The sequence below is a fragment of the Pelodiscus sinensis genome, unplaced genomic scaffold (assembly GCF_049634645.1).
Source record: "Pelodiscus sinensis isolate JC-2024 unplaced genomic scaffold, ASM4963464v1 ctg62, whole genome shotgun sequence".
In the NCBI taxonomy this organism is placed as follows: domain Eukaryota; kingdom Metazoa; phylum Chordata; order Testudines; family Trionychidae; genus Pelodiscus; species Pelodiscus sinensis.
Window position 1 is genome coordinate 698,447 of NW_027465946.1, and position 22,636 is coordinate 721,082.

A 22,636-nucleotide genomic window follows, 5' to 3' on the forward strand; every position below is an offset into this window, starting at 1 on the left:
GCTCTGCTGCTGATCTTGGGCAAGTGCTGCCTGCCTCAGTTTCCCCATCTGTAAAATAGGAATAATGAGATTACGCTTGTAGAGTCCTTGGAGGTCTGTGGATGAAAAGAGCTCAGGGTAGTGGTATTTCAGTGTAGCAAGTTATGGGTACAAATCTTTCTTCCTGAAGCTGTTGCTAGTGTTCCACCATGCCTTTTCACTAGCTATCTTGTTCCACCCCAGAGGTGACTGCATTGATTTCTTCATGGCAGAAGTACTGGAGGAAGGAGCAGGCTCCTGTTTGTTCCTGTCCTTCACCTCTCTCTGCCCTTTCTCCCCAAACAGCTGTTATCAGCCAGTGGCACCAGGAATCAAAGGACAAGGTGGTCTCCCTGCTCCTGTCTCACCTGCCCCTGCTGCAGCCTGGCAACACAGAAGCCAAGTCTGAATACATGAAGCTATTGCAGAAAGTCCTGGCCTACTCCATCGAGAGCAACCTGTTCATTGAGGAGAGCCGGCAGCTGCTGTCTTATGCCCTTATCCACCCAGCCACCACGCTGGATGATCGTAACTCCTTGGCCCTGTGGCTCAGTCACCTTGAGGAACGCTTGTCTAGCGGCTACTCTGGCCAGGGCCGGGGCCGGCCTGACACTGCCTACCATTCACGCCAGAGCTCGGATGAGTGGCAGGGCCCGGTGGACTCGGGCATGGGGGAGCTGGGACACAGCTGGCAGGAGAAGCTGCCCCGAGAAAATGGACACTTGCCTTTCCACTCCTCCAGCTCAGTACCATCAGCCATTAACAGCATCGGGAGCAATGCAAATGCAGGTATGGTGCAGGGAGCGGGAACATGGGCAGTAGGTAGAAGCTGCAAAGGCCAATGTAAAAGGCTAGAAAACTGCCCCCAAGTAATTCCTGGAAAAAAGCTTTTACTAAACCATCAATCGTGATTTCAGAATTCCCAGTGTTGGAATTTTTTATTCAGACTGGAAATCAGGTGACCAGTGATACTGCAACAGCTCACCAAGGGTTGGGGTGGATGCTCCCTTGGTAAGTTGTTGCAGCATCAGTGATGCTCACTGAACATCTGATTTCCAGTCTGAATGTATCTAGCTTCAGCAGCCAATCATTGGAGAGTGTTCAACCTTCCTCTGCTATATTGAAGGGTCCAGGGTCAAATCCCCATGTAGGTACCTAGTCTGGGATCAAGTAATATCAGAACCTTCTCCTGAAGAGGAGTAGATTGAGTCTCAGTATCAGGTATGCTTTCCAATCACTCTCGTGGCTTTCTTCTCCTGTAGAGCTCAAAATACTTCGCTGGGGAAAGGTGAAGTGTCACAAGCTTGTTTTACCCACAGGGAAACACACAAAGCAGGCAAATTAGCTTCCCTCAGCTGGTCAGCAAGGGAGATAGGAGTCCTGAGTCCCTGAGACGTGCTTCCTTCCTCAGATTCTGCTCCGCAGAGTCCTGCTTCTGGGTGGGCCCCAGAAGAAAATATTTTGACCAAGCAGCTGGTGGAGTGGAGGGGTAGTAAAGGGTTTGGTTGGGTGGTAAAGGGTAGCAGTTGATGACAAATGAAATCTAAGCTGTGATGTTGGTGGAGGCAGGGCTTGGCCCATCAGTGCCCTGCATCTCAATGCCTCAGTTTCCCCATCTATGAAATAGGGCTGCTAATAATATTCATTGCTCCTCCATCACAAGGGGTATTCACTTATGTTTGCACGATGCTCTGGGCATATGAAGTGAAAAGTTCTTGGAGTCTTACATGCTATGAAAGCAGTTGGTGTGTGTACACATACATAGAACTGCCATAATGATTGATTAGATAAATGAAGATTGAAGATGGTGAGGGGAGTGTCAAGATGCGCTGCTGGGAGTATCACTTGATGGTGACCCCCCTCCCAATAATTGCCTCTGTTTCTGGTACAGAAATAGGAATTATTTTTAAAGCGAATCAGATTTACTCATCCCTGCTAGACACTTTTCCCTTTCCTTTCTTCTTCTCCACCTCCTCCCATTGGGATGGCTCCAGGCAGATTTCCCTCCCTGCCACCCCCAAGCATACACTTCAGTAGCTGTGTGGGGAGTAGGAGGGAAGAAAACGTGTTATTTTGAAACAAAAACAGGAACTACATGAATCAAAAAGAGGCTGCTAAACTTGACTTACCAGTGTCCCCTTTAACTTGAAAGCTGCCTCCAAGGGTGTGCCCAGGATGTCAGATTTAAGGGGGAAAACCATCTGTATCCCAGAGCAGCAATTGCTACTTACCCCGCCCCAGCCATAGTGGCACCTTACAGTCTGGATCCCTTGGCCAAACTGGACCATGCTGGTGAACCCCGCCGAGGCAGCCAGGAAAGTGGGTGATCTGTGGCGAGGGTGTGGGAGAGAGGGTAGAAGATACCTGTGGGTAGAAGATACCTGCTTCTTTTCATTGCTGCCAAATACCGCAGGGAGACCAGACTGGGGCCAAACTGCTCCCTGGCTGGCTCACAATGCTGGGGAAGCAGATGGCACACTGAGCAGGGCAGATGGCAGTGCAGTTCAGACGCAGCACCTCCACACACACCCCCAACTGATCCTTCAAAGCCCTTTGACACTGTTTGTTCCTCTGCGCAGGTGAGGGGGAGCTGGTCTAGTGGTTAGTTCCCCTAATGGATGTGGGTTTGGTTTCCAGCTGAACTGCCTGCCCTGGAGAAAGCCGCTTCCTGAGGAGATTGTCTCGACTTCTGTCAGTTGTGTCTAAGGTGAAAGGCCCCATAGCTGGGCTGGGAATTCCGCCCTTGTGGTTCTGGGGGAGCTTCACTGGGGTCATAGCCTGAATGCGGAGCGCAGGAGCTGGCAATGCAGGATTTTCAGAGTGTAAGGCCCTGAAGCGTTGGCTGCACCAATGTGTCTGGCCTGACAATGTCCTGTTCTCTGTCTTTCTCCTTCCAGCTCTGCCCTGTCAGATCCACCCCAGCCCGCTCAAGCGCTCCATGTCCCTCATCCCCACCAGCCCACAGGCCCCCAGTGAGTGGATGAGCCCCGACGAGCTGTGTGCCCGGCAGGCATTCATTCCGGGGGACCATGCGCCCCTGTCTCCGCAAAGCAGCGTGGCCTCCTCGGGCAGCGAGCAGACAGAGGAGCAGAGTGGCAGCCGCAATACCTTCCAGGAGGATGGCAGTGGCATGAAAGGTACATGGAGGAAGGAGGGGTCATCCGCTCATGCTGCAGAAGGAGGCCTGACTGCCTTGCTCCACCTGTTGACTCTGGAAAACCTGTGTAGTCCTAACAGGGGCTCCCAGCAATTTGCACAGAGCTTCCTTGGGCAGTCAGGGAGACCAGGGCAGTGTCAGTCTCACATGGGTAGTGCACAGCTTTAAAATTAGCTAGCCTTGGTCTGTAATCTAGCCTCTCAGAACATGGTCAGATGCCCTCTGTTACATAGGCCCTTTGTTGTTTGAGAAGGCCCTGCCTTAGGCCTGGATCCCTGGCTTCGAAAGGGGGATGTTGCTCTGGCTCTGAGGAGCACCAGAGCATCCAGTGCATAACACCAGCAGTCCCGAAAACCAGCTGCAGTGTCTTGTCACCATCCTGTGGCTAGAGATGCTTGGCCACTGGGTGATGGCCTAGCTCACGCTAGGGGGCCGGTCTCTCTCATCTCCACAGATGTTCCCTCGTGGCTGAAGAGCCTTCGCCTGCACAAGTACGCAGCGCTCTTCTCCCAGATGACATATGAAGAAATGATGACCCTCACAGAGCAACATCTGGAGTCCCAGGTGAGGAGGGGAAAATAGAGTCTCAGCCTTCACTCATCCTTGCACTTCTCCTCGGCAACAGCCACCTGGCAGGTCCCAGCCAGGGGCAAGAGGAGGGTGTTGTCCTAGCACACGCGTCTTTCACAGACTTGGGGGGCTAGTTCAGCACCTGCCAACTGGGAAAGTCTCTTGGGACTACCTCTGAGTATGGACTGCAGCCACCACCTCTATAGTCCCTTAGCTTCTGGTTTGATCTGATCCCTTCATTCCAGGAGCTTCTTTGGATACCTTCAGCCCAGAGCCTGAAATTCCCACCTACCTGCAGGGTGAATGCCGCAGAAAAGTGCCGAATTCCTGTTGGGATGCCTGGCACTTGGCAGGCACGTGCAGCCAAAACCTGTTCCCTGCAGGGAGTCAGTCTGTCAGGAGTGGTTGCATCCATGGCTTTCTCCTTAGCTCTTGTATCTCTTGATCCCTCACAGAATGTGACCAAAGGAGCCAGGCACAAAATTGCCCTGAGCATCCAGAAGCTGCGGGAGAGGCAGAGTGTTCTTAAGTCTCTGGAGAAGGTAAGAACTAACAGCCTCCCCTGGGAGGCCTGAGCTGGAGGCAGACTGGCCTGGGGTCCAGGCACCGAGCTGAGAGCTGGGGTTGATTCCTGGCTTTTTGTTAGGCTCCATCTGTAAATCGGGGATGGCAGGGACTGTGAGCTCTTTGAGACGTGTGCCTCTTGATTGGGACCCGCGCAGTACCCAGCCAGGGCCTCGAGGTGCTGCCCTGATTCACATAGTGGGGGCGCTGCTTGGCATTAGCCACTGTTCCCATAGCTCCTGGTATCCCCTGGTTGGGAAAGTGGCCGGGGGCGTGCGTAACCAGGAGCACCAAGAGGAGAGCAGGTGCATGGCTGTGCGCTGCTTCAGGCTCTGATGAGAAAAGGGGCTATTCACCAGCCCACCATCACTACTGGCACTGGCTGGTTTCTTTCCCTCCCCCAGCAGGGCGGCCATGGGATCGAGGAATGACAGGTAGCACCTCTGAACTGGGTCAAGGGTGTCCTGCAGGAGGGTGTGTGCTTCGATGCTGTTGGGGTTAACACTCAAGATCTCAGGGCAGGGACCCTACTGACTGGGAGCTGTGCTCAGTGGCTTGTCCTCCATTGTCTGCAACTCTTTCTGCCACGAAGGGCTGCTAGGACTCCAACCTGTGATCCCAGGTGCCTTGAGCCTGATTCTTAGCCCACTGGTCCTCTTACTCTCGGTCCGTTTTGAGACATAGGGCTGCCCTTAATTCATGGCACCCTCCCTACTCTCCCCTTCCTTTGCCCTTTCTGCTGCCGCCCTCCCCCCTTTCCCGGGCCCTCGGCAGGACATCCTGGAAGGAGGGAACCTGTGGAACGCGCTCCAGGAGCTCCAGCAGATAATCATCACACCCATCAAAGCCTACAGTTCCCTACAAGCCATGACCACGCCCAAAGAGGGGCAACAGGTAGTGCCCGAGCACCATGCAGCCCCCAGGCCATGCTTGGACAAAGCCACCAATGGGGCGGAGGACAAGGAACAAGCGGTGGACGGCTTCCCATCCCAGACGGCCTCGACCTGCGATGGGGAATCAGCCACAGCACCCATTGCAGAAGGAGACATCCCAGGGCAGTTCACCCGGGTGATGGGGAAAGGTAAGGGCATGCCTGTACCTGGCATCAGCTGTGAATCATGCCACCAGTGTCTGGAGGGCACTGTTGCTACCCCGGTGGCATTCAGGGAAAGCTAGAAAGAGGGGCACATGGATTCGACGGCATGCTCTTGTGTTGAGGAAGGGATGGTTTCCTGGAACTCATGCTGTCGGATATATGGCCTTAGTCTCTATAGACCACGGAGATGTGCCTGCTCCCTCCTCGTTGGTACACTTAGCTCATACTGGCTGATGTCTCCAGCCATGTTTCAAGTGGGTGGTGCCACTAACTCCCGTGGAGGCGGGGGGGGGGGAGGGAAGAGAAGATGGGATGACTTATCCCATCAGTTAGGGGAGGGGTGGGAACTGGGCACAGGATGCCTGGGTTCTCTGGGTGATGAAACAAGATGATGCACATGAGGGAAGGTGGCTGTGCATGTTGGGTACAGGACAGCCTGACTCTCGGGGTGGGCAGTCAGCAATCACGGCTTCTGTTCCTGGCTGGGGGGAGAGTTGGGGGGATCTAGTGGTTAAAAGCACAGGGGCCTCAACCCTGGGTCCTGTCCCATTTGTACATACAGTGTGGGGTTTAGTGGATAGAGCATGGACTGGGCAGGATTCTTGGGTTTTTTTCCAGCTCTGCTACTTGCTCACTGCTTGTCCCTGGGCGCGTCCCTTTTCCTCTGTCATAGCATCCCTGTGTATTGACCCACTTCTGGGGCATGATGCTGAGCCGTGTGTGGGGGGCAGGGCAGGGGACTATGGGAGGGCCCGAGGAGTAACCCCTCTGTTCCCCTTGCAGTGTGCACGCAGCTGCTGGTCTCCCGGCCTGACGAGGAGAACATCACTAGTTACCTCCAGCTCATAGAGAAGTGCCTGACTCATGAGGTATCATCTGTGTGGAGCCCTCCCTCTGCTCCCAGGGGCGGGGCTACTGGCTACTCTCTGGGCTTGAAGGTTCTGCTTCTCTATGCCCAAGAAGCTAGGCCCCAGGGCTTTTCTTAAGGACCTTCTCCTCCCCTCCCCCAATGTTTTGGGCTGGATGTGCCCTCGGATTCCTCCATCCTCTGCTCTCTGTAGCAAGGCACCATTGTGCCACTCCTTCCCCGGCTGCTCCCACCCCTCCCTATGTCCTGGCACCAGCCTGGCGTCCTGACAGCGCTCTCCCTCTGCACAACAGGCATTCACAGAGACACAGAAGAAGAGGCTGTTGTCCTGGAAGCAGCAGGTACTGAAGCTGCTGCGAGCGTTCCCCCGGAAGGCAGTGCTCGACATGCAAGGGTACCGCCAGCAAAAAGGGTAGGCCGGAGTGTGTGATGTGTTTGCTGGGCTCATTGGTAAAATGGCTTAGGAGTAAGGTGGGGGGAGAGCCAACAAGTGCTTTAGTGCTAAACAGCACCCCTGGGCGATCTGACTAGATGTATGGCCCACTGGATCAGACTCTCCAGGACATGGGTTCTTATCCCCGCTCTTCCTTGATATATGGCCTTGACTTCCTCAGTTTCCCCTCCTACCCTCTATTTTGACTAAGTTTTTTGTCAAAAAATTAAGCCCCAGCAAGATGGGGCCCCGATCTCAGCTGTAGTTGCATGGTGTAACCGGTGAGTAAAGGGGGAGGAGGGTCCCACCCATCCCCGGAGTCGTTTGACTCTTGGATTGCTAGGCTATAATGACAGTGAAAGGGAGGCAGCAGGACCTAGCAGTTGGGTGACGGGGACTAGGTTTTAGTTTAGTCCCAGTGCTATGGGCAGGTCACTCCCAAGGGCACAGAATCCTGAAATACACCATGTTGTGAAATCCCCCCAGCTCCATGGTTTCCTTCTGACAAGCCCAGGGAGGAGCAGGTTCTGGGATCCCAGTCCACACCAGCCGATGGGGCTAGCATGGGGGCAGTTTCTCAGAAATCCTGGTGGGCTTGGCTGGCTCATGTGAGTTTCAGAGTCCTGCTCTGTGTGGCTGAGCTGCTAGAATCACCTGTCAGATGTCCCCAGCTGACTCTTCTTCTGAATGCTTTTCACTTCTAATAACCAGCTGGAATCCATCTGCACGTGAGCAGCAACCCAGGCCTATGGAAAGCCAGTTTTGTTGGGGCCTCTCCCATCGAGTGGCTTGATTTGGGGGGAGCTGAGGGGGATTAAGGCTGGTTCAAAGGAGACTAGCTGAGAGGCAGTCTGTATCTGCAGAGGCAAAATTTTTAAGCAGCAGGTGGGGGAGGCCACTTGATTTGCCTTTAGAGAACCCATGTTTATACAGGAGTGTGGAAGGGAGCTAAGCACCATATGAAAACCAGCCCCATCCTCTAAGCTTCTCTAGTGGGGCCCTTTGCCCCCTCCCCCATGTCACTTCTAAAGATCTAGGCCAAGCTGTGTGTAATGCTCCAAGATGCTGAGATGCATTGATTGCTGTAGGAGGGGGCACGTACAACATGCCCCATGTAAAACTGGGTTGGGGAGTGGGGGCCGATCCCAGAGGTGCAGCAAGTAGCTGGAATTTCTGGATACTTCAAAACAGCCCTTATATTTTTTTTCACCTTCTCTGTTCCTCCCAGATGGGCTTTTGGCTCCAACTCTCTCCCCATAGCTGGATCTGTGGGGGTGGGTGTTGCCCGCAGAGGGCAGCGGCAGTTCCAGATGCCCCCTCGAGCCATTCCTCCAAGTCGCCTGGGGCTGCTAAGCCCAGCAGGGATTGGAGGGGTCTTGCCCCGGCATGCACTTACCAGCCCCAGCCTAGGGAGCCAGGGACGACAGGTGAGTACAGTGGGATGGGTCACTGCAGCCACGGGGTGGAGCGCAGGCTGGTTTCTCTGACCAGACTTCCCTGGGGCTCTGGCTGAAGCCCCAGATGAGCTGATGGGGGTTTTATAATGAACGGGAGCAGCGTGTACAAATCTAGAAGGGCTTGTCTGTCTAACTTGGCACATTGTAGAGCGACATCTGAACTCTGGGAAGAAAGTGGGGTCTAGTGGTTAGAATGGGGGCACCTCAGAGTCCAGTATTTCTGTGTTTTGTTCACAGACCAGCCATTAGATTCTCCATTGCTGGCGCTCTGCCTCAGTTTCTCCATCTTACTATGGGGTTAATAGACCTGCCCTGCCTGCCAGGAGGCATGTGAGGACAAATACATTAAAGATTGTGAGGCACTTGTATATTATGGTGATGGAAGCGAGATAGTATCTTAGATGAAACTGAGAGGCAGGACTGCTGGGTTGTATCCCCAGCCCTGGTGATTATGGCAGGGGAGCTTGGGAAGGGGCAGGACTTCTGAGTCTCATTGCTGGCTGTAGGAGGGGAGTGGGAGCTGTTGCAGCAGGATAAATTGATGGGGGGGCCTGCTTTTAAAGTAAGCTTTTGCCCCCCAAATGGCCTGGTATGGGGTTCCCCCTGTTTTGGGTTGGGGTCCTTACAGCAGGTGAAGAGCTGCTCTGTGATTTCCCAAAGCAGGTTTTTTCTGCCAGCCCTGAGATTGCAGAATCTTGCAGTGTCACCTGCCCTCCCATGGGGGTTGCCAGGGACTTCCCGTGTGTATGGAAGGGCCTCGTGATTCGCTCTGGCATGGGAGCCTGGTCCCCACTCCCACTGCGGCATTAGCCCATTGCATCTTTGAGGGGAGTGGGACTCCGAGTTACCCCAATCCTTTGCTGCTATTGAACGCTGACTCTGGATCTCCCATGTGCCAGGCGAGCTTGGGGGATCCCACGGGTCTGTGCCTGTGTCCTCTAGCGCTGTCTTCCCCTCTCTCTCCACAGAACCTATGGTTTGCCAATCCTGGGGGCAGCAACAGCATGCCCGGCCAGAGCCGCAGCTCGGTCCAGCGCACCCATTCGCTACCCGTCCACACGTCCCCGCAGGCCATTATCATGTTCCCCCAGGGTGAGTAGCCAGGTCGCTCTCCTTCCAGAGCCAGTTCTTGGCAGGCTTTGGGCAGCATGTGATCTTGGGGAGTCTCTTTTGCCCAGCTCAGGCCTGCAGGAGGGCATCTGGAATATTGCATCCAATTTTGGGCCCTCCAGTACAGAAAGAATGTGGACAAATTGGTGAGAATCCAGCGGAGGGCAACAAAGATGATTAGTGGGCTTGAACACATGACTTATGAAGAGAGGTTGAGGGATTTGGGCTTCTTTAGTCTACAGAAGAGAAAAATGAGGGGGCATTTGCTAGCAGCCTTCAACTACCTGAAGGGGGTTTCAAAGAAGATGGAGAGAGGCTGTTCTCAGTGGAGACAGAAAGCTGAACAAAGAGCAATTGTCTCGTTAGTGGTGGAGGTCTAGATAGAATATTAGGAAAAACTATTTCACTAGGGGTGTGTCTAGACTACTGAGTTTTTTTGGGTTTGTTTTCTCCAAAAAAAGTGGCATTTTTTTGGAAAAAAAAGTCACCTGCATCTAGACTGCCGTTACATTCTTTCTAAATTAAATTGAAAGGATGCAGGTTTTTTGAGATTGGTAAACCTACTTTTACCAGGAAGAACGTTTTTGTGTGTGTGTTTTTTTTGTTTTTTTTTTAATTAAAAGAGCTCTTCGAAAGAAGGCTTTCTTGAATGCAAACAGGGCTTTTTCAAAAGAGAGCGTCCAGATTGCCTGTGTGCTCTCTTTTGAAAAAGCGGATCTCTTTTTTGAAACCCTTGTGGCTGTCAAGACTATCTCTTTCAAAAGAGGCTGGTATTCTAGACCTTAGGAGAGTGGTGAAGCACTGGAATGGGTTCCCTAGGGAAGTGGTAGAATATCTATCCGTAGAGGCTATAAGTTCCTGCTTGACAAAGCCCTGGCTGGGATGATTTAGTTGGGCGTGGTCCTGCTTGTGGTAGGGGGTTGGATTTGATGACCTGCTGAGGTCTGTGCCATCAACTCGCTCTCCTCCTCTCTGGCTCTTTCAGCTGCTCTGTGTAAGCCTGCATTGTTCCTCCCCAGAGCATGCTGAATGTGTTGGCAAGCAGTGTCGACCTGCTGCAAGTCCGGACTCCTGGCTTCTACCCCCAGCTGTGGGAGGGGCGCAGGATATAGTGGGTTGAACAGTGAGGACTGGGAGCTTGGACTCCTGAGTTCTACCCCCATCTCTCTGATGGGCACAGGGTCCAGTGGGTTAAAATGGGGTGCTGGGAGCCACAACTCCTGGGTTCTCTCCCCGGCCCAGTCACTGGCTGTTTTTCAGTGGAGACAGTGGGAGTACAGGGATTAATGCAATGAGCCACCAGCTGAGGTTCTGAGCTGCCACAGCAATTGTGTGAGTGCTGTGTTACCCCAGTGTCTGTCACCCAGAAGGGAGTTTGGGTCCACATGACTGATCCCCTCCTCCTGCCCCCCTCTGTAGATTGCCAGATCCCTGGAACAGACCTGGAGATCAACCCCACGCTGGAGTCACTATGCTTGAGCATGACAGAGCATGCACTGGGCGGTGAGATACAGGGTTAGCCCTGGGGTTGTGGGGAGGGGGGAATGTTCAAGGAAGATACAAAACCGCAGGTTCATAGGAGACCAAGATGGGTCCCAAGCCTTTTCTTGGTCCCCTTGACTCCATGCCGGAGTGAGTTCCCACAGACCTGGGTCACAGCCAGATGCATGGGGTGTGAGAGTCCAATAGTGTCCTTGTCTGCACTGGGGCTTGCGTGGTGGAATGGGGTTTGCAGCTGGGCATAGTCGGCAGTCTGACCCTAGGCCATGACCTCCTATGGTGCTTGGCAATGAAGGGGGCCTGGCAAATTCCTTTAAGAAGGCATCTCTTGTGCTTAGCTGCAGTCACGGCCTTAAAGGGGCTTTGTTATCCAGGCATGCAGAATTGCTGGCCATTTGGCCCCAACCCAGCCATGGGACAACAAATTGTCCACTTCTGCCAGCAGCTGCATTCAATGCTCTGGTCCTGTTTTCTCTTCTAACAGATGGCACCGACAAGACCTCCACCATCTGACCAGCCTCGAGGACCTGCGATTCCTGACATGCTTTAGGGGTTTATCTTTATTTTTGGGGGGGGTGCTTAAAGGGGCGGTTGAATCTTCCACCCCACCCCCCTCATATCCTTCCCTGGCATTTGCCATCAACTCTGCCACAGCAAGGGGTTGGAAGAAGCTCTCACTACAATCTTACCATCTTATACGTTCTAATATTTTTCTACTTTATTATTACTTTAACTATGGTTTAATACTGAGCTGCGCCCTGTAACACCCAGGGTACCGTTGAAGCCAGAAGCAGCAGGATCTTGGGTCATGCGTATGTGTGTGTCCTCCCCCAATCTCTCCTGCCCATCCTTTCTCAGCATGGGGAAGAAGAAAGCGCCCGAGGGAGGAGTGGGGAAGGAGGGATAAAGCACACCTCTCATTCACTTTTCTCTGCATCCTGGGGCAGGGTGGATGTTTTTGGCCAATGCTGGTTGCCGTGTAAGGCACCGGGAGGCTAACCTGGCGAGCTGGTTTCTTCTGGGTTAGCCACCCGCCTGCTTTTTGCACCCAATACATGTGATGGAGGGCAGATTGGGGAGAGACCCCCTCCATGGATAGGGCCAGTAACTTTTCTGGACCTGTTAAGTGCCTGTAACTTCCCATCCCCACCCTCCCTTCCGTGATTGCTTGGGGGCGGGGCCATGCCATCCTCCGTAAGAAAGGAGGCTGGGGGTGTGGCTTTAGAGGGTCCACACACTTCCCTATAAGAGCAGGGTTTGGGGCATGGCCTTTGGGGGCACCCTGCCCTCCCCCATGGGACAAGCAGTGGATTCAGGGAGAGAAGCCATGCCCCAGAGAAGGGGTGTTGGGTTGGGGCTGAAAAGGAGGGATGGGGGGGATACCTGGGGGAGGGGTTGGAGCATTGGAGGGATTTTAACAGGAGGCTGGTGGGTGTTGGTTTAGCTGTGTCTGAGGCCTTCAAGGTCAGTTTGGTTGAGGGGTATGTTCCTCCCCCCCAGCTCCCGCATGTGAGCCCCTGGCAGAGGCTGTTCCCGCACAGGGCAGACCCGCCCAGATGAATTGGCGGCTCATCCCTGTTGGGCCCTGAATGCACAAGTCACCTGCAGCTCGTCTGTGTTGGCAGTGCCGTCAGGCTGAGCTCAGGTAGCTGGATTAGAGCACCCCGTCCTGGCCAGGGAGCCGCAATGCCCGCGTCTGTGTGGCAGTGCACTGGGGTGGGGGCTCGTGATGCTAATGAACTTGCTGGGGGGCTGAGAAAGGGCTGTGAAGCAGGGAGTTGTTTGCAAGCTCCTTTGGGGTGGTCTGGAATGCATACACACCCCTTGGGGGGGGGGGGCAGAGAGGGACAGAGCTGTTCCTTAAATGCCTTGATGGGGATATAGAGGGAGATAAGGATTGAGCCCTGCTGAGCTGGGGGGGAAATCAGGTAGGAGCAAGCCTTCCCTTAACCCCCAAGGTGTGTGTGTGTGAGTGTGTGTGTGTGTGTGTGAGAGAGAGAAACAAACAAACAAAAACACTACATGGGCTGGGGGTGGGAGGAGCCTGTAGGCAGGGAATGGAGACTGGGGAGTGGGGGTGGCTTTTACCCATCCCAACCCCCTTTTGATTGGATTAACCTATTTATTTCCTTCTGATTTGCAACTCTTCAAAACAAAGAGATTTAAAAACTTACAAATTTTCCCTTCCCCAAATTCTGCTCCTACAAGGCACCAAAGCTTGGCTGGGCTTGAGGGAAGGGACCCCCCATCTCTACCACCTTGTGCAGTCAACAGCTGGGCAGAGAATTGGGGTTACCCAGAGGCTTGCAGAATCCTCAGATGTCCAGGGGCAGCGGGGTGGGGTTCCCACTGGGGATTTGAGGGGGCAGCAGGGAATCTGGGGGAGAAGTGGGGTTTGCAAGATCCCCATTGATTTGTTTTGGGGGGAGCAGGGTTCTACCCAAACCTAGGTACAATTTTGTCTCTTTCCAGAGAGCTGCCCCAAGACAAAAAAGTCTGATGTCTCCCCAGACCTCTGCAGTGTGGGGAGAGGAGCATGCCCCAAAGTGGATGACTCCCACCATCTGAGCCCCTCTCTTTGGTACAAAAAAAAAACCCCTAGCTGTTTAAATGTTAAAGGCCTTTCCAAAGTATATACTGAATAGTAGTGTGTACAAAAACACCCTCCTTTCAGGGGGCAACCTCCCCAAACCTATTTCTACAGTAGAGAGCCAAGATTCCTGTTTCAGATAGAAATGTTATTTTAGATACATTTTATTATGGATAACTTTTGTTATGACTATGGCTGGTAACCATGAATACGTTATTAAAAAACAAAACGGAAAAAATTTTACAAAAAAAACACAAAAACCCCATCAGCCCGTGTTAGCTGGCTCTTTGTCTTGCTCACCCCTGGCTCTTGCTGTCTGTGTGAAAGAATGTGCCCCTGAACAAAGTCCAAGACCTCCCTATGGAAACCCCAAATACCCTCTCTGATAAAGCTGTACTTATTTTGTAACCCTGCTTTTATTCTTGATTTGTTTGAGGGGCTTGGGTGGACAAAGGTTAGGGCCAAGATGGGATGGCTGGCCCAGTGGTTAGTGTTGGCGAACTGCGGTTTTGCTGTAAATGCCTGCTGCACTAGAGAGGAACACTGTGGGCTGGCAGGTCTAATGCCTCCACCCCTGCAGGCATGGCCAGGTGGAGCTGGATGGGGTGGGGGTAGTATTCCCCATAACCTGAATGCTTGGGCAGCCACCCAAGAGAGATTGAGGTGTTGCCCAGTTGATTAGCAGGGTGCTCGCAGCTGGCAGCATGTGTTTCTACTAGTGGTGCACATCCATACATGCCTCGATGCACAGAACAAAGTTTATTTTGAACATGGATGGCAAAAAAGTAGAGGGAACTTTGGGTGGTGGCAGGCATCTGGTATTTTTAAGACCAAGATTTTGAGGCCTTTGCTAACCAGAAGCAGGGAGGGCAGTGTTTGATTGTATTTTGTTCCTCCCCAATGCAGGGCAAGCACTGGGGAAGCGGTAGGAGGGACCCAGAGGCAGTACAGCTCTTTAGGTGAATCTACTCTGCTGGGCCACTTCAGCACACTCCCCCACTCTAGCACCTGCCCCTTCATGCCAGAGGCTGTGCTCTCTAACCCGTAAGCATGCTGAGGGCTGGCTTGGTTTTCCAAGGGGAGACAGGGTCAGTCACTTCAGGTAGCAGCAGCTCAGCTGTTTGTGAGGCATAATTGTGTTTTGTTTCTCTGCAGTAGCCACTGCCATGCATCTCCACTGCCAGCGGGGGCATAACATGGTTTTCAACAATGATTCCCCCCTCCGTTAGGTGTGCAGGCAGAACTCAACTTTGAGAGGTCAGCTATGTCACTGTTCGCCCCAGCTGAACTACATTTCCCATCATGCATTGCTGGATTCCATGGTGCGTTGTGGGAGATGTAGTCCAAGCCAACAGTCCAGCTTGGCATACAGACCAAAAGTCTCTCCCACAGCCTAGCCAGCTGCTTTTTGCCAAACAGGCTGTGTGTCCAAGTAGGGATCAGTGAAGTTTGGCTGTAACCCCTCTGCTCTTTTCCCGTAGACTGAGACTCAACCTCTTGTTTCTGCCTCCAGCAGGGCTCTGTTGTGCTGCCTCGTGCCCACCTGAGGGTGGAGAGCTGCTGGCTGGCATGTTGAACCATATGTCAACTCTGGTTGCCTCTCCCTAGCGATGGGTTGCCTATTGGACCCTCTTTATTAGGGTTCCCTGTGCCCAGCCCAGACTGCTGCACAGGGCAGAATGACTCCAGCTCGTAGGTCACAAGGCTCACTCCATAGGCCTCCTCACTACTGTACCAGACTCTGGCTCCTTTGGGCCTTGCAGCTGTTGCTCTGGCACTAAACCCTGCTGGGGATAGAACCCTGATGGGCAGGACAGCTCCCATGCCTCAGGCCACTTCCCTGGCTTTGCAGGACTGGAACCAGCCTCAATCCCTGCACTGTAGCAAGATGCTGGCAGGAACCTGGGCCTGGACAGGACCAAAAAGCTTGGCTTTTCTTTTCCCTGCTCCCCTGGCACCTCCCTTTCTCTTTGCAGCTGTCCCTTCTCTTGAAGCAGGGGCTGAGCCCTGTATGAGCAAGGTCTCTGATCCTCTTCCCTGGCTTGCTCACAGGCACTCCCAGAAGCGGGAGGAGGCATAAACCTGGCCTGTGTCTTTGACTCCCACTCCCACTCTCTTCCTAGTTGCCTTCCTGGTAGTGGGGCCCCCCTAATGGGGAGTGGGGGCAGGTATTCTGAGGTCCTGTTACACCCAGAGCCAGGTGGCTCTGAAGCACAAGGCTGGAGAGGTGAGATGGTTTGTTGCTGGTTGTGGCACAATGGATATATACAGACCCCACCCCACCCCCAGCCTAAAGAAGGCTGTACCTCCTACAGTCAAAAGTCCCTGGGCCCCAATAGTGGCAGGGTGGGGGCAGCTTAGGGATCAGCTGAACTCCCCCTCCAGTGCCCCAGAGATCAGCCCTGGGTTTGTTTCCTTGCCAAGGGGCCTGGCTCCCGGAACGGTGGGACAGGACAGCTCTCCTTTGTTCTACCAGCGCCTGCACAGGAAGGATCCAGCTCCTGCTTGCAGAGACCAGCAAGGCCGGTAAGGACCCTGGTGCTTAGCTAGTGTGGGACCTGCCAGGTACCATGCCCCAAATAATTCCCAGAGCAGAGCTGTCAGAAAAAAACCAGCATTATGTAAAACCAGAGACAGACTCCACCTATCCCCTCAACTAGGCCGGAAACTAAGGACTCTTACTGCTCCAAACCAAATTCTAATTTATTTCCAGTATGACTATCTTCCAGCCGCTGGTGCAACCTTCCGTGGCTTGCCTGCAGTGGCCACGAAATATTTGTTCCCCGCACAGGTACTTACATGTGAGGATCCAGACACCCTGAACACACACTAAGTGAAGCCAATCAAGCTTAGGGTTGAATTCTTTTATCCTTCTTGTGGCTCTTTTCTGACCCCTATCCAATTTACCAATGTCACTCTAAGTGGTGGGCACCAAAACAAAGCAGGAGCCCAGCAGCAGTTGCACCAGTGCCCAACACTGAGGGAAAATCATCTCTTTGCTCCTGCTTGATAGTTGTGGCCTTGCAGCTGGAGAACAAGCCAGCCCCTGCCTCAGTGTGCTGGCCCAGGCCATGGCTCTTAGGCTGCTCTTGCATCATGGGGCCATGGCAGGGGATAGAAGGGGAACAGATTAAGGAATTAGTCTCACTCAAGCCCTGCCCCTGCTCACTTGGAGAATTAGGATCCCAGCAGGTGGCCTCCAAAGGAACAGAGCCATATGGTCGCTTCCTGTGACAAGGCACCCAGCTCTAGTGAAAAACCAGCTGGGATTGCTAGGGGGTGGAGTAAGGGGTGGGTCAAGGTCAATCATTGAATGCAGCCCCTTCGCCAGCTCTCAGTGGGGGCTGAGGGCCAGACCTGGTCATCCTCCGATACGTCCCCAGGGGCCTCTTACAGTTGTCACAGCAGCACAACTTTATTCCAGTAGCCCAGCCTCTTTAAATAGAGCAGCTGATGGAGGCCCCAGTTGTGTCTTCCCCTGGGCAGGATCAAGGCAGGGGAGAAAACTCCTGCCACAGTACGGTTGGTGGAGCAGTAATTCAGACATACTGTTCCATCCTGCTTGGGGCTGACGACCCCAGCACACCGGGGGCTGAGAGAACTTCCTAGACGGGACCCAGAACCTGCTGTAGAAGGCAAACCCGGCCATGGAAAGTTTGCTGGCAACATAGCTGCATATTGGCCCAGCTGGTGACAGTCCAATCCAGGAGTCAACCCCATGCCCCTTGCATATGAGCTGTGGCCAAGAGGACCAAAGCCACAGGCCGGATGCTTCCAGCTCTGGGAAATCGGAGGCTTACCGGGGCTCAGTTCCAGTGGGCATCTAGCCGCCGCACTCGTACCTTCTGCTTGTAGTGATACTCCTTGAGGTACTCCTGGAGTGCACGTGGGATGGGAAGGTGGCTGATGCCATCATAGGAGGTGCAGCCGGTTACCACAGAACGGCACAGGTGCTGCAGGGCAAAGGGGAAGGGCCTGCACACTGGGTGGGAGAGCAGAGGCTCGAAGAACATGCAGGCACTGGGGTCCTTGTAGCGCTCCAGCAAGCCTGAGACAGTGGGGGCATGGAAGACACCTGGGTCATGGACATCAAAGCTGAAATTGTGGTTCCACTGCTCAACGCGGGCATGAAGTGAGCGGCCGTAGCGTCGGAAACTGACAGAAAAGAGATAGTCCTCTTGGGCTGAATCACGCAGCAGGAAGGTCCCATCTGGTTTCCCCTCCAGCAGGGCTTCTGCTTGGTAACGATCCATCACCCCCCAGTAGCAGGACAGCTGGGTTAGCTGCAGTAGATCTGGCACCAGGCAGTGAATGTAGTCGATCTGGGTGTGGATGCGGAGCTCCTGTTCTGGGGCTGCCACTGCTGCCTCCTCCTCTTCCTCCTCTTGCTGGGGTGCCAGGGTGGCCCGATTGTCCCCAGCCAGTTCATTCATGCCATGGGCCAGCTTGGGCCCCAGTTTGTAAAGCGGGTTGATTTGCGCTGTCACCTCGAAGGTGTGGATCAGGGCATCCGGGGGCGGCTCCACCCCCTGCTCAATGCTGATGCGTCTCCGTTCCCGCAACCGGTCATCCTCGTCCTCTGCCAGCCCTGCCCCACCACAGGTCAGTCCTTCCTGTGCAGATACGGGTGCTGTGTGTTGCTTGATGAGGTTCCACTTGCGGGCCAGCTCTGAGCCGGCCGGGAAGGGGCACGTGTCCAGCATCAGCTCCCGCAGGTGGATCTTGCGCTGGGAGGGGGAGAATTCTGGGGATCGGGCCCTGCTATGCCCCTTGATGGGGAAACACTGACCCACTGCATCCTTGATCCTCTGCCGCAGTGAGCGCCCCGCCCGGCCCGGCTCTGCCCTCTCTGGTGTCTCCAGGTGCTTTGTTCTGTGGCCGCTGCGCCTGCCCCTGGCCTCACCTGGCCTCTCCTTGGGCCGGGCCCCTCTGTCAGGTTCCTCTGCGGCCTGGGACATGGCAGAGTCAAGCACTTGGAGGACTTGGAAAGGTGTCAGGGGGCCCGGCAGGGAATAAGACAGAACTGGGGGTCTTTGCTGGGGTGGGGTGACCCTTGCTTGCTCATGGTGAGGCCAGGGAGCATCTGGGCTGTACTGAAGGAAGAAAATTTGTTAAGAGTCTAGCCCCAGCTTGTGTCCTGTGGGGACCCTAGAACTGGCACACTCCAGAAGTGATTGCATCTCAGGATGCCAGATCCCTGTAAGACCAGCTCCATGCTCAGACACGCCCCACCCCACAGGTGGTTGCTGCTCAGTGGCCCAGCTGAGGGGGTACTGCCTGGGTTCGGGCACTGCCAGCTGCAGGTTCAGCACTAAGGGGGAGTGACAATCTCTACTCAGAAGCTCCCCCTCCCCCACAGAGTTTGGCCTTCAGTGAGGGGTCAAGCTACCTGCAGCCAGGAATCTGACAGCAGCTGTGGGGATCTGGGCCTCGGTTGCTCCTGTTCTGGAGGGAGGGGGCAAGCAGTCTAATGGAGGGGTGCACTTGAACTGAGCAGACTAATGGCTGGGAGATAAATACCCCCCATCCAGAGACCCAAACCCCATCTCTAGCCCCTCCCTCCCACACTAGATACACCCCAGTCTCCTCCATGCCTGCAGCTGCACCCCTCTCCCCTCTGGTTCCCCACACAGCCAGCTGTCGCCCATCCCCACTCCCCCATATCCCAGCCTGGCCTCACCCCCTCATCCCTACGACTCTGCTCCCAGCTCTCCCCACACACACCCTCACTTCGTGCCCCTCGATCTATCCCCAGCGCCCCAGCCCTGCCTCCCCCACCTAAACCCAGACCCCACTCCCTGCCCATCCGCCTCCCACCCGCGCCCAAATATCTGCCCCTAAACCTCCCCACCCCCAACCCAGCTGCAGCCCACGGGCGGAGCCGGGACTCACCGCGGCGGGTCCCCACGCTGTCAGGCCGGGGCCGGAACTGGCTGAGAAGCGGCGACCAAAGACGGAGCCAGTCGGGGAAACGAGGCTGGGCCGGGCCCGGCCCAGCGCCCAGCTCCCCCCGCAGCGCCGCCCAGCTGCTGCCTCCGCTGCGGAAGGGAAGGCTGAGCCGGGAGAGAACGCAGGTGAGAACCTCCTCCCTGCCCCCCCCCCCCCCAACCAGGCATCCTGCCCCAGGAATCTTGGCCTCCAACCCTCCCCCACTAGACCCCAGTCTTCCTGCCAGCTCAGAGAAAGAAAAGAACCCGGCGCCCAGCTGGGCCCCAACAGACTCCACTTACCTTCCAGACCTAGAGCAAGAACCCAGATATCCTAGGCCCCCACGCAGCCCCGGCTCCCCATCTCCTAACCCAGGGGAAGAACCTGGCCTCCACTCCTCTGCTCGGACTGCTGCGCCTTTCCCCTCCCCTCCCCTCCCCTGACCCGACCCTCCAGTGTTTTGCACGAGAGGGTATGTCTACACTTGCCCCCTAGTTCGAACTAGGGAGGCAAATGAAGCATTCCGAAGCTGCTAATGAAGCACGGGATTTAAATATCCTGCACTTGATTAGCATATTTGCGGCTGGTTGCCATTTTAAAAAGCCGGTAGCCCGAATTAACTCGCCACGTGTAGACGTGGTAGTCCAATCCAAAACCCTTCCCACTAATTAACTGTTACTCCTCGTGCAATGAGGGGCTTAGGGGGGAGACTCTAGGGATAAACAAACCTTTCCTTCCCCAGAGCAAGGCAGGGGAAGTCCACCCCCCCAGGTGCCTTCTTGCTCTGAGTTCCTGCCTTTTAGCCCCCCAAGTAGGTGCAGTGCACCGCTGCCCTGCACCAAGGAGAATGGGGCCTGGGACATGAGAGGGCTGGATGGTGGATGCCAGACCTCCTATTGTCAGCCAGTTGGAGGTGGTGACACCAGCAGGGTTCAGGAAGCCAGACTACCTCTGGCACAAAGGGGGTAGTGATCTCTAGCAGGGATGGGGGCAGCCCCGAGCATAGGGCAGAGAGATGCCTGGTTTTAGGAAGAGACTTGTTTATTGAGGACAGAAGAGTTCTGATGCCAGCCTGTATATACAGAGGGCAGGTGCAGGGCTGAAACAAACAGCAGTAAAACAAAAAAGACCCCAGCTTCCTGGGAGGGACCCCAAAGGGGATCCCCTGGCCCAAAGGGGGCATTTCCAGGGGTTCTTCAACTAAGCAGGGGGTGGGGGAAGCAGGGCTGTTTCCTCCCAAGTGTGGGGGTAGGGGAATTCCAGCAACTTCAGGCACAAGAAAGGCTGCTCCCCAGTGCTCACAGGGTGGAGCAAGGGCCCCCCAAGTTGGCATGTGGATCTGTCCCAGGAGAGGGGGAGGCTGCTCTGTCACTGGAGACTGAGGCAGCCCCACAGCCACTCCTGCTGGGTTCTTCCTCGGTGTTGGAGCCCTTGCTGACATTCCCCTCCAACCCAAGGCTGCATCGCCCACTCCGCTTGCCCTTGTTGTTGTTGTTGTTGTTGCTGCCAAAAATCTTCCCCTGATGTGTGGGAGAAGCCTCCCACTGGGGGCAGGGCTGGGGGAGCTCAGTCAAGTATATCTGAGCAAAGGGACCCACAGGCTGCAGGGCTGGTCATGTTGGTTAGCCATGGATTTGGTGGGGGTGAGTGATTTCTTTCAGATGGTGGGAGCCTGGATCTTCTCCTCCCACAGTTTCTCATCAGCTGGACCAGAAGAACTGAAAGAGGCACAGCAGGATGGGAAAGGAGCTGCACCAGCTCACCCTCAAAGCTCTTGGGCTTGGCTATCAGTGAGGACAGGCACAATGCAGACTATACCATAAGCAAGATGCTTTGGGGGGGAACTTTCAACAAGATCCCAGATTCAGGGTACAAGAGGGACTGCTGAAATGGAAAAGATGCCCTGCTCTGGCATGGGCAACATGAGACACAGCCCCCCCACCCTCCCCACACACACCATGTTTTCACAAGATCATAGAACCATAGAGCTGGAAGAGACCTCAGAAGGTCGTCAAGTCCAGCCCCCTGCTCTAGGCAGGACCAATCCCAACTAAATCAACCCGGCCAGGGCTTTGTCAAGCCAAGACTTAAACACCTCTAGGGATGGAGACTCCACTACTTCCCTAGGTAACCCATTCCAGTGCTTCACCACCCTCCTAGTGAAATAGTTTTTCCTAATATCCAACCTGGACCTCTCCCACCGCAACTTGAGACCATTGCTCCTTGTTCTGCCATCCGTCACTACTGAGAACAGCCTCTCTCCATCCTCTTTGGAACCTCCCTTCAGGAAGTTAAAGGCTGCTATCAAATCGCCCCTCACTCTTCGCTTCTGCAGACTAAATAAACCCAAATCCCTCAGCCTCTCCTCATAAGTCATATGCTCCAGCCCCCTAATCATTTTGGTTGCCCTCCGCTGGACCCTCTCCAATGCGTCCACATCCTTTTTGTAGTGGGGGGCTCAGAACTGGACACAATACTCTAGATGTGGCCTCACCAAAGCCGAATAAAGGGGAATAATGACATCTCTGGATCTGCTGGCAATGCTCCTCTTAATGCACCCTAATATGCCATTAGCCTTCTTGGCTACCAGGGCACACTGTTGACTCATATCCAGCTTCTCATGCACTGTAACCCCCAGGTCCTTTTCTGCAGAACTACTACTTAACTGGTTGGTCCCCAGCTTGTAACTATGCTTGGGATTCTTCCATCCCAAGTGCAGGACTCTCCACTTGTCTTTGTTGAACCTCATCAGATTTCTTGTGGCCCAATCCTCCAATTTGTCTAAGTCATTCTGGATCTGTCAGTGAGGAGGCTCGGTGAGAAGGTCATGCTTGTGCTGCTTTTCCAGAGAGGTTCCTTTGTACTGCACAAGCCTGGGGAAGGGTCAGGTGAGATGCCATCCCCAGAGAACCTGCATTCCACCCCCAGGCTGGCACTAGTGCAGGTGAGCCAATCCCAGCCCTACTCCGTGGCTTTCCCCTCACCTGTTTTGGTCACAGAAGTACCAGAGAATTTGGGATCAAAGGGGATATCCCAGAGACTGTTACAGTATTTCTTTCACCTGACACATCATGTCCAACCTGACTGGATCTCAGACTCCTGGGTTCCTAATCCCCTGCCAGCCATGATGATGAAGAAAGTGCAGGTGGAAGAGGTCATGCGCCATGGCGTGCCCTCCAAACTACACCCTGTAACTTTGATTGTGCCCAGCTGCCATGAAACTAATGTGTCAGGATCTCATCTGATTCTTAGTGGGGCAGGTTTCTACAGGTCACAGGTAGCCAGAGCAATTGCTTTCTCTCTCCCCACCTCTCTACAGTCTTTGCCAGCAAGTCCAAGGGCTGG

At 54.5% G+C, this 22,636-nt stretch overlaps 2 protein-coding genes across 5 annotated transcripts in view; one reads left to right on the forward strand and one right to left on the reverse strand.

The window, feature by feature from the left end:
* SAMD4B (sterile alpha motif domain containing 4B) overlaps window positions 1–13,628 on the forward strand; it is a 36,658-nt gene extending 23,030 nt beyond the window's left edge. For all 3 annotated transcript variants that reach the window (XM_075917227.1, XM_075917229.1, XM_075917228.1), the window contains exons 3-13: window positions 325–807; window positions 2,916–3,155; window positions 3,630–3,739; window positions 4,201–4,287; window positions 5,084–5,390; window positions 6,189–6,274; window positions 6,567–6,685; window positions 7,935–8,133; window positions 9,132–9,255; window positions 10,693–10,776; window positions 11,258–13,628. In XM_075917227.1, the coding sequence (XP_075773342.1) occupies window positions 325–807; window positions 2,916–3,155; window positions 3,630–3,739; window positions 4,201–4,287; window positions 5,084–5,390; window positions 6,189–6,274; window positions 6,567–6,685; window positions 7,935–8,133; window positions 9,132–9,255; window positions 10,693–10,776; window positions 11,258–11,286 (1,868 nt within the window). In that variant the 3' untranslated portion in view covers window positions 11,287–13,628. The remainder of the gene's footprint in view (window positions 1–324; window positions 808–2,915; window positions 3,156–3,629; window positions 3,740–4,200; window positions 4,288–5,083; window positions 5,391–6,188; window positions 6,275–6,566; window positions 6,686–7,934; window positions 8,134–9,131; window positions 9,256–10,692; window positions 10,777–11,257) is intronic.
* A 2,420-nt stretch (window positions 13,629–16,048) lies between these two features.
* On the reverse strand, window positions 16,049–19,722 carry LOC102445534 (suppressor of cytokine signaling 5-like). 2 transcript variants are annotated; one of them, XM_075917231.1, is made up of 3 exons: window positions 19,594–19,722; window positions 19,256–19,416; window positions 16,049–18,451 (listed from the first exon to the last, which is right to left on the reverse strand). In XM_075917231.1, the coding sequence occupies exon 3, from the start codon at window positions 18,319–18,321 to the stop codon at window positions 17,170–17,172; it is 1,152 nt and encodes a 383-aa protein (XP_075773346.1). In that variant the 5' UTR covers window positions 18,322–18,451; window positions 19,256–19,416; window positions 19,594–19,722; the 3' UTR covers window positions 16,049–17,169. The 2 variants fall into 2 exon arrangements, with proteins under 2 accessions (XP_075773346.1, XP_075773345.1); XM_075917230.1 differs by having other exon boundaries at window positions 16,049–18,456.
* Window positions 19,723–22,636: the final 2,914 nt, after the last annotated feature.

Coding starts and splice junctions, on each gene's coding strand:
- LOC102445534 (XM_075917231.1), bottom strand. CDS start 18,321: ATGTCCCAGGCCGCAGAGGAACCTGACAGAGGGGCCCGGCCCAAGGAG.